We start from the raw sequence: 11152 nt of genomic DNA, 5'->3' as shown, positions 1-11152 counted from the left end.
GAAAATTGTTTGTTAGTAATCAGATACTCATCGATAAGGAGCCACACACACCATATAGTGATGTTCTCTACAAACAGCTGCTCTGCAATCGACTCCCGTCAAACTATGATGTCATCATTGGATTAAGGGTGCAGAGGCAATATCCGGCAATTCTAGACGTCCTTCCATCAACCCACAAACCACGCCAATTGGTGGTGTGTGTCGAAGATTGCCATGGGTAACAAAATCAGACCCTCCATTCAGTGTGAGGACGTATTGGGTTAGCAGAGAGAAGGTTTGGGACGAGCGAGGTGGACAAGCAAAGAGTAGTGAGGGAAAGGGACATGGAGGAGGCGGCGGAGGGATATGAAGAGACAGCACACAGGCTGTGCTCCGTAGGTTGTCACAGAGCGGTCTACTTACGCAAAGGGGGAGCCGGCTGGGACTTCCTCTCTGTACAGCAGGGATGGGGCAGGGCGAGCGGGCGAGGTGGGGCCGTGGATGGATGGAGAGGGGTGGGGGGGAAGCAGCATGTCATGGTGGGTGGGAGTGATGGGGTTGGTTGTGGAGGAACCAAGGAAGTGAGAGAGGGAGGATTAGACATGAATTCCATAGGGGATGTCAGAGTGAGACCCTTAGTTTTCCTCAAAGTCACTCAGAAAAATGCCACTTCTCTCCACATATGAACAAAACAATTTGCCTGTTTACAGGAAGCATGCGTGTCTACGTATTTACATACACTGATACAAAATCAAGAGTTGACGGTCCCTTTCATGAAATGATCCATTTTTGCAACGATAACCAGCTGAATACGATGTGTGTACTGAGATCTCCAAGTACTTGAAAGGTATTCATGAGTGAGGATATGTAAATGCTCAGGGACGGCTTGGTGACTAACCCAGTGGTTTTATGCTTTTGAAGGTGAACACGGCATGAAGACGTTCAGAGATCGAATGGAAAGAACCTAACAAATACACTTGAACACAGCAACAGGTGACCTGCCTTTGTCACAAGGAATACGCCTTTATAAAATGTACAACATCTGTGCCTTGGCGCACAAAACCAAACCCCTTCCGGCACCAGGCAATAGAGCAGTAATACAACCACAAAACTAACAGTCAAAACCTGAGCATTGCACCAACACACAACCAACCAACACACAACCAACACCACCCTTTGAACACACAGACGTCACTGCTACCTGTCACAAACAACCTGCGTTGCATGTATGCTCCTTCTCGACACATACAGAAGGCACTTAGGACATCCAGTACTGTACAACCATTTTAAAAGGAGGGTCAACATCCTAGATCATTAGACCCTGATAAGACATCCTGATGAAGTCAGTCTGTGGTTTTAGTTTCTCCGGCAAGGCGCGGCTACACTACGCTGCAGTGCCAGACTAGTTCAGCACAGCCAGCAGAGGAGAGGAAAGGAGGGGTAATACCCTCTTAGAAAAAAAGGGTTTTACCTGGAACCAATAAGGGTTATTCAAATGGCTCTTCCTATGGGGGACAGCCGAAGAACCCTTTAAAGTTCGAGATGGCACCTTTTTTTTCTAAGAGTGTTTTAAAGTCATGCAGGCTGGGTAGGAAAGCTACAAAGAGTGGGTGGGGGGGAGGAGACAAGGAAAGGGAGGGAGGGAGTGCAGAGGAAGGAGGCTCTTACCCGCCCTCGTGGCCCTTGGACTGGGACTGTCCGGCGATGGCGTCCATGATGGCGTCCTGGGAGTACATGCTAATGGGGGTGTTGTACTGGGCATGGATGATGGTGGCCTTGCCCCCAGGACCCTTCACCTCGATGGGCTTGTGGGTGGACAGGGCAGTGTCCTTCAGCGCATTGGGGTTGAAGTTGGGGATGTAGTCGTTGCTGTTGTGGAGAGCGGTGGAGGGTCCGGAGGAAGGCGGCAGGGTTGTGACGGGGAGGGTGAAGAGGAGAAGAAGGGAAGAGACAGGAGAGAAGAGGGGAAAGGGACGGAGGAAGGTGGCAGTGGAAGGAGAAGTTGCGTGAGATGGAAAGTTCAACAGCGTAATAGCCTGCTAGCAGATCAGTTTGTGCTTCAGCCAACTCCTCTGTCGTGTGTACTGCCATGTGGAACATGGTCATGCATGGCACAACAATGGGTGGCACTACAAAAGAGGTGGCTAACGCACAAGAGATCTGCTACCCGGCTACTACAACAGTGTGGGGCTTTGGAGAGAAAGGCAGATCGGTTGCCATAGAGGCGCTGTATGTCACACAGCAAACATGCTCTGTACAGTAAATCTCTCAGTAGAGCAGGCACAGCACAGCTCACATATCTGCACACACACACTCAGGTTTCCCCTCAAGATACGCAGGTCAACCCTCCCAGGTATGTGGGAGCATCACTGCAGGCTCAGATGGTGTTATACAACTGGCCCACAAGTAAACTGATCAAGATAAAAGAGCAAATGGAGATGTTAATATATGCATGCACTGTCGAGTTGCAAAAATGTAAAGGCTAATTTATTGAACCATTGCATCGTGCAGAGTTTCAAAAATGACCTCCAAATGATTAGTTTATTTTGGTGTTCATTTTACTTTACATCGTATTCGCCATCTGTCAATAGGAAGCTTCACACTTCCACACTCTCCACCTAAATGTCATATGTACATGGTTGATGGCTTATGGGAGAATTTAGCATTAAGTCAGAAAATGACCTTTATTCTCGATTTTAAAAAAATCCAAAAACACTATTAATGAACGGGGATCTTGTCTGTGAGGGTTAGCAGGCAACGCCCCCCCCCCCATGAGACCGAGGTTAAGATTTATCAGACGTTCTCTGGCGGACTTCGACCACCCCGTTGACATTGCAAACCGAAAAAGGTCATTATGAATACCGACACTAGAAGTGCTCATCCATCTCAAAAGGCAGAATCACTGCACAACAAGCCAAGACAACGCGCATCCACTTCACACCAGAGAGGCTGACACAAGAACAACAACGTGACACCACACCACACAGCTAAACCACACAATCGTCTGGACACACGCTACTACACCACATCCAGGAAGTACTAACTTGGCAGGCGTGTTGAAAATAACCTGAGGCAGCGGCAGTGGAGAAGAGAGAAAGAGACAGTGGTCAACAACACAATTACACTCGACAGTCCACCTCCACAAGGCGGCTCATGTGGCGTGAAAGGCAAGCCGCAACGTGTGTCAGAGATGAGAGAATGGAGTGGTAGACAGAAGACTGACTGAGTTCACTGGGAATCACACAATGCAACAGTGAAAGCCATCAGTGACAAAGATGTTTTCACCTTTGTTGACGTTCATCCTCGACTATGATTACTGAGGCGTGTCCGTCATTATATAAAGCCATGGCATTGCAGGCTCCTTAAATATAACACACACACACACATATATAATATATAAAAACATATAACAGACTCTGCTTATGTCAGAGCAGTGGTACGAAGTGATAAAGAGATAGTGGGAGAGAGAGAGTGCAACAGGCGAGAGAGCGATATTTGTCGTACTGCGTGCGTTGAAGACGAGGACAGAAAGCGAGAAAGAAAGAGAGAAAGGGAGAGAGAGAGAGCGCTGAAGCGAGAGGGCCAGATGAGACAGACAGATATATTTCGGTAGTGTATGTTTAGCACAGCAGAGGAGAGAGAAACCTGAACCCAGCCATTACAAGGCCTGTTAAAGAGATGACAAGAACAGGTGCTTGCCCTGAACCATCGGCACGGTGACAGAGTAATCTTATCGCACTCCGCAATTATTGCTGGAAGTCTCGTTACGATTAGCACTAGAGGAACGCTAGTGCACCGTGTTCACATAGCACTGCACTTAGCGATTCACCTCGGACTTTCTCATATCAAAATGGCGCTGTTAGCATTTCATTGACACATCAGACACGTACTAAAAAAACGACCCCCAATCTCACTGTGCAGTCACTTCAGCCACCCTGGCCACGTTTAAAGCAATGGTTTGGTTGATCTCTTCAGATACACACGTACTGTAAGGCTCGTCTGGGACGTCGCGGCGTGTATTTCGGCAGAGGGGACACCTAATCTCCCGTGGGCTCTTTGTATTACCTGGAGGAGGGCCACAGGCTGAGCTAGGGGGCTTTACGAGGACCGTGCTGCCTCTCCTGCACATTCCCAACCTGAATCACTAGGACCAACTGGGGTTCACCAAGCTGTCTGGAGGCCAGCTCCGGATGAGAATACACAGCTAAATCTGAATGTTCTGAGACTCTTTCCATCCTTCTGTCCCACGAGGGCAGAGCAGCAGGGACTGGCTGAAGTAGGCTGGAACCCTTTGGAGTAGGACTGAAGTTAGACATAGACACTGATCTATGGTTAGTTTTGGGGGGGGGGGGGGGGGTCTCCAAATGGTGAAGGTTTTGGAGAGGGTTAGCTGATCTTCTACCCGGAGCTCGTACCCAACCCCCTCTTCTCCACTATGGGGTTAAACAGGCCTAGCCACCCCTGGCTGCTGCCGCTACTTCCAGGCTCCCTGGCATTTTCCACTTGGTTACATACCCCACCGAGAGGCCTGCTGCAGAGCCCTTTCCTCTGTGGCTCTCCTGGAGCTGAGCCATCTCTCGCAGGTTCTCAGCCGAGTACAGCCCAATAGGGGTGTTATACTGCGCCTTCTTTGTGGGGGTCGTCTTGCCCCCGGGGCTTGGCGTTTGCCTCTTGGTGGGCGACCCCGAGTAGGAGTTTGTCTCGCCAGACGCCTCTAGTGACACGGAGGAGGTATTGCAGGCCGAGAGGCCGCCATTGATTTGGGTTGTTTGACCCTTCAGGAGGGGAGAGATGTGGGTGAGGTGGATAAGGGGGGGAGACAGATAGAGGGGTGGTCAGAGAGAACAAAGCCAAAGGCACTCTATCAAATTCAAAAATAGAGTTGTATGAAGTTATACTTGGAAGGCAGGGGTGGGTGCTGCGTTATCACCAATATCACCAGTAGAGGGCAGTGAGAGACTTCACATAGGCACCCTGCACCTGGCTCCCCACAAAGAGTGTACAATTCTGAGAAGATCAGACCAGCAAGGTCCAGGGCTGTTCTCACAGACCCCAGAGCTGGATGTGCTGCCTCTGTTGCTCCTTAAACCCCTAATGGAGGAGCTTTGCATGGAGCTTTCTGGAACTCTCTCCCCTGATGCCTCTGGCCTGAGAGGAGGTACCGGTTTCACTGAGAGTCCTCAAACCACTCGATCCCATATGAGTGTGACTGAAAAGTGTGTGTGTGTGTGTGTGTGTGTGTGTGTGTGTGTGTGTGTGTGTGTGTGTGTTTGCGCTTGTTAGTGTGTGTATCCTTTCTTTATAAGTGCAGGCTACTGAAATTCTACAACTAGGGAAGTATGAAAAATGAGCATTCGTTGTGCTGAATATCTTGGGAGAGTGAGACCGAACAGAGTGTTTCTGGCCGAGTGTGTGACGTCTCTGAAGGTGCTATCATGCTTACCTTCTGGTGAGGGATCTGTTGCATGGGAGAGTCGATTCTTGGGGTGGCACTTTGCAAAGCTGGGCGCTTTGACCTGCAGCAAGAACAATGAAAATCAGACACATTAGGAATATTACAATTATTGCAGCGTGACTTGGAATTCTACCACATGAATAACACATAACAAGCGGCCGTCAGAAAGGTGTTCTGCACTGAAACAGCTTTCATTTCAACCAAGGTTGTCATAATTGCGGTAATATATTTAAAAGTCCCGCCGACGCCTGAAGTATAAACTTCGCCTTTCATTTTATTGGCATTCTATTGTCGTTAGACATCAAACTTGCTTTTATTGCATTTATTCTTTCCATTTAAGTTGATGTAGTTCTGTCCTTGACGTGTTCTTGTCGATGTCACAGAAATGCTTTAGCATTTAGCCTGGTGGAACGCACACGGCCATTTTCTTATTACTAGAGATATTGGTTATGTAATTATTACCCCAGGATGTGTTAACCCAGAGGGCAATTCGCACAGGATTCCTTATTCCAAACGGCTCCCTGTAATTCTTAAATTCTTTTTTTTTCATTCAACTGAGTCTTATAATGGAAGCCTGGAGGGTTCTATTCTAGGTTTGAAGATATTTCAACATCATTTTTAGAGGATTAAAGGCTACACTGATAACACACGCTTGGTTGCCCCGTGTATAGGTGTCCACGTAATATAATACTGAGGAAGTGTGATCGTGATCATTATTTTAGCGATCTACCGTAGACATCCCTCCTAATGAAAATGCCTTTGCTTTGCTATCTAATTCCTACATCAACAGTCAGGCCAGGCAACAAACTTTTTTTATTGCACATTTAAACAAACTTTGGCAATGTTCAACTTAAAATTCATTAGCACAAAGCATCTAGACCTAAACAAAAAGGATTCACTGGGAAAAGTGATTGTAGGCTATTCATATGAAATATATGCTTTGTTTTCATCATCAAATTATCAAATCAGTTATTGTTTCTCAAGCTGCAAGCAACACCTGTCAAACTCTGTAGTGTATCGGAAAACACAGGGATGTCAAAATGCACGGGACTAATATTATCAGAGGCCTTTGGAGTTTGCCAAAAAACCATAGGCTATTCCTCCCTTACATCATAATTCAACAATAATATTATTTTTAAATGTAAGAAAAGTGAGATTTTCCCGTGTGGAATTGCACGTTCACATTTGGAAACATTAACATGTGTAACTCACATTTGCAGTTTCACGTAAGAAAAGTCCACCCACTGTGTACACACTGGCAGAAATCAACGTTTTTTCCCCCATGTCATTTCAATGAAATGATGATGAACCAATGTGGAATAGACGTTGAATTGACGTCTGTGCCCAGTGGACACGTCTAAATGTCACTTTCACATGTGAAATTGCAAGTTCACACATGGGGGTAAAATAGTACATTCCTCCTCACATGTGTAAAGGTGCTGATAACATGTTGCAGTAGCAATGTTTCCACATGGCAAATTCTGTAATGGCCCTCTGTAAAAGGTTACTTAGCCTACCGGAGTTGAAATAGTTATTTCTTAATTCTGGGCCATCCACTCCATTATAGTAGTAGTCCTCCATGGCGATGCATTGAGTAGGGCTGTGGCGGTCACGACATTTTGTCAGCCGGTGATTGTCAAGCAAATAACTGCCGGTCTCACAGTGATTGACCGGTAATTAACATAAACACATTTAGCATCTCCTGGCTTCCACACGTAGCCTACAAGCCACCGACGCAGACCTTTGGAACATCTATATTTTAAAAAGTCGAAGAAATCCATGTAATATAATAGCCCACACCTTCACAATAAATCCATTCTTTATTTTAGACAGGTCTAAAGAAACATGATATGAAGAAAATGGAGTCTATTTCAGAAGAACAGAATAGCATACTCTGAGTTAGTTGTCCTTATGTTAGGTCTTCATCTGGCTATGCCATATGGCTGTGGGTTACACTAGTTCATTTAGCAGACAAGATTCGCTTAGAATTCCGTGGCATTATGTTATAGTATGAAGAATTCAATTGAACAAAGATGAACAAAATAGAAAGGATAATTTCTCCAAAGGATTTGAGGGAGTGCGCACATGCGGCTATTATATGTTGAGCGGTTAACAAAGAAATAGGTACTCCTTCCTATATGCTCATTTTAGAGTTATTAATGTAACTTTAGTTGTTCTAAAAACGTTGGGCTATACAGTGCCTTCGGAATGTATTCAGACAACTTTACTTTTTCCACATTGTTACATTACAGCCATATTCTAAAATGTATATATATTTTATATAGCTCAATTTCAAATCTCACAACAAAGGGTCTGAATACTTATGTAAATAAGGTATTTCTGTTTGTTATTTTTAATACATTTGCAAAAATGTATTAAACATTTTTGCTTTTTCAATATGGGGTATTGTGTGTAGATTGTTGAGGAATTTTAGAATAAGCCAGTAACGTAACATTGTAAGGCTGCATGACCATCTAATGATGATTTGAAAAAAGTCGCATTAAAAAGGCATGAACTCTGCTTTGTTTTTTGCGCAGGCTGTACACACTTCATCAGTGTCACGCCCTGGCCTTAGTTATCTTTGTTTTCTTTATTATTTTAGATCAGGGTGTGACATGGGGGATGTTTGTGTGTTTTTGTCTCATATAGGGTGTTTGTATTGTATAGTTTTTTTTTGTAGATTTCATGGGGTTGTGTTCAGTGTAGGTGTTTATGTATGTCTATGGTTGCCTGGATTGGTTCTCAATTAGAGACAGCTGTCATTAGTTGTCTCTGATTGAGAGCCATATTTAGGCAGCCATAGGCATTAGGTAGGTTGTGGGTAATTGTCTATGTGTAGTGTTTAGTGTCAGTACTATTTGTTTATATAGCTTCACGGTTGTTTGTTGTTTTGTTAGTTTGTAAAAGTGTTTGTTTCGTCTTCATTATAAAGAGAAGATGTATCATTATCACGCTGCGCCTTGGTCCTCTCTTTCACCTAACAACGATCGTGACAATCAGTCTCTTATTTCCATTTGACAAGCACTTGATAATGCCTCAAATTTCCCGGCAGCATCCCCTTTGTGTGGCCATAATGCCCCCTAAAAAAATCCATGCCTTTTGCGGCCAGTGTCCATTGTGTCCTTGGGTTGAATATAATAATTATAATTCTCTTCTCCCTGAGTGCTGTGTGCTCTGAATCATCTCACACTCACATGGCTCTCCATCACGTGACCGGGTCTTTCTCACAGGCTACAAGTGAAGACAGACACATCGGGGACGCAACTGTGCGCGCTCTTATCAAATTCCGAGGAGCATATTGAAGATATTGGAAGAACTGTGCACATTTACTTTTTTGTCAGCCAACAAGATGAGTAAGCCTAACGAACAGCAAAAGCACTAGCCTATGTCAATATACTATCCCCCATAGTACAAAAGGTGACATTCTATTCTGTGCTAGAAATATATATTCCATACATAGTCTGGGACAGCTGTGGGATGAGATCGATCCCAAATTAATTTAACCACTAGCATCAAAAAATAATTACGCAATGAGGCTGACAACAGATCAGAACGTTTAGCTTAAAATGTTAATAAACTAGTAGGCTATTTCTTCACATTATACGTGCAGCAATCTGCACATGGCAGTAGGCTATAAGCGTCCATTAGTGGGAAAACACCATTATCAAAAGTGACCGCAAATGTGATTATGCATATAATGCTCTTATTATAAAAGGTGCATTTTTAATGGTGAAAATGATCTTCCCCAAACTTGAAACTCACGTGCTGCATATGTACGCCAGTTAGGCTCTACACCACTTGTAACGCAGATTCATGTGCTTCATTTTAAGAAGTTATTTGGCCACTTTAGTTGTGATACAAACCTTATCAAACCATATGGGCTAGGCTACATGAGGTGTGCGACTATGATTAGAACAATTCACCAACAAAAAGTTTGTTTCTTGCCTTACAATGGGCATCATCCACAAGTGATAATATATAATTCACATGTGATAGGTTAATATTGTCACCCATCAGACTAATCTTGATGTAATCTTGTCTTTACACATACTAAATAATATGTGTGAAATTTGTTTTGATTTAGAATGGACCATAATCATGCACCTGTCTCTAAACAGGGGCAGTGGAAAAAAAGAAAATGTTATCTATGCACTTAAATAGCGAATGAAGGACGCTTTTCCCGTGGTTCATTTTCATGCCAACCAAATAGGCTATACTCCTGTTGTAAAGAGAAGCAAAGTACTTAATATTAGGAAAGTTGAGAAATAAATATAGTAGGCCTACCCTATAGAAAGTTGATGGGATCCTCCTCTTTTTAAACGGAGGCCATCACTCTGTTTTCTCACACAATTGCATAGTGTATGTAAACTTCCGACTTCAACAGCACATAAATATCTCATTCACGTAACTATTCACACCCCTGAGTCAATACATGTTAGAATCACCATTGGCAGCGATTACAGCTTTGAGTCTGTTCCGGGTTTCTTAAAAAAAAGAAAAAATAAAGCTCTGTCAAGGTGGTTGTTAATCATTGCTAGTCAGCCATTTTCAAGTCTTGGCATAGACTTTAAAGCCGATTTAAGTCAAAACTGTAACTATGCCCTTCAAAACTGTAACAATAGGTGTCGTTCTTTGTGAGGCATTGGAAAACCTCCCTGGTCTTTGTGGTTGAATCTGTGTCTGAAATTCACTGCTCTACTGAGGTACCTTACAGATAATTGTATGTGTGGGATACAGAGAGGAGGTAGTCATTCAAATATCATGTTAAACACTATTATTGCACAGAGTCCGTGTGACTTGTTAAGCCATTTTGTACTCCTGAACTTATATCGGCTTGCCATAACAAAGGGGTTGAATACTTATTGACTCAAGACATTTCAACATTTCATTTTTATTTCATTTGTCAACATTTCTAAAAACATAATTACACTTTGACATAAAAAAAACTTCTTCAGAATCGTTGGGTCGCCTGTGGGACGGTTGAGCTAACGTAGGCTAATGCGATTAACATGAGGTTGTAAGTAACAAGAAAATTTCCCAGTACATAGACATATCTGATATTGGCAGAAAGATTAACAAGAATTTAAGCTAACTGCACTGGCCAATTTACAGTAGCTATTACAGTGAAATAATACCATGCTATTGTTAGAGGAGAGTGCACAGTTTTGAACATGAAAAGTTGTTAAAACAAATTAGGCACATTTGGGCAGTCTTGATAGAAAATTTTGAATAGAAATGCAATGGTTCATTGGATCTGTCTAAAACTTTGCACATATACTGCTGCCACCGAGTGGCCAAAATCTAAATTGCACCTGGGCTGGAATTTTACATTATGGCCTTTCTCTTGCATTTCAAAGATGGTACAAAAAGAATACATATTTTTTTCTTTTATCTTTGTATTTTCTTTTACCAGATCGAATGTGTTATATTCTCTGACATTAATTTCACATTTCCACAAACTTCAAAGTGTTTCCTTTCAAATAGTATCAAGAATATGCATATCCCTGCTTCAATGCCTGAGCTACAGGCAGTTAGATTTAGGAATGTCATTTTAGGCCATTTTTTTTTTTTTTTTTTAAAGGGTCCGATCATTATTAAGAGGTGGTTGTTATTAAACATTTTCAACGCTGCAGGAGCTTTGTTTATTTTGTTTTAATCCAGGACAATGTGGACCGTCCAGACTTTCAATGTAGCAACTGTTTGCTTGCAGAGGACTAC

The 11152-nt window shown here is 43.3% G+C and overlaps 1 protein-coding gene across 3 annotated transcripts in view; it reads right to left on the bottom strand.

The window, feature by feature from the left end:
- Positions 1 to 11152, bottom strand: part of LOC129851914 (LIM domain-binding protein 3-like) — a 62298-nt gene that overhangs the window by 2949 nt on the left and 48197 nt on the right. Inside the window, exons 4-7 of one of the 3 annotated variants that reach the window (XM_055918233.1) lie at positions 5423 to 5495; positions 3024 to 3046; positions 1648 to 1848; positions 403 to 432 (exon numbers count right to left, since the gene is read on the bottom strand). In XM_055918233.1, coding sequence (XP_055774208.1) covers positions 403 to 432; positions 1648 to 1848; positions 3024 to 3046; positions 5423 to 5495 — 327 coding nt within the window. Of the gene's footprint in view, positions 1 to 402; positions 433 to 1647; positions 1849 to 3023; positions 3047 to 4494; positions 4755 to 5422; positions 5496 to 11152 lie in introns of all 3 variants that reach the window. The other 2 variants (XM_055918234.1, XM_055918232.1) reach the window with 2 other exon arrangements.

The sequence above is a fragment of the Salvelinus fontinalis genome, chromosome 1, assembly GCF_029448725.1.
Source record: "Salvelinus fontinalis isolate EN_2023a chromosome 1, ASM2944872v1, whole genome shotgun sequence".
In the NCBI taxonomy this organism is placed as follows: domain Eukaryota; kingdom Metazoa; phylum Chordata; class Actinopteri; order Salmoniformes; family Salmonidae; genus Salvelinus; species Salvelinus fontinalis.
This window is presented reverse-complemented; position numbering and strand designations above follow the sequence as displayed.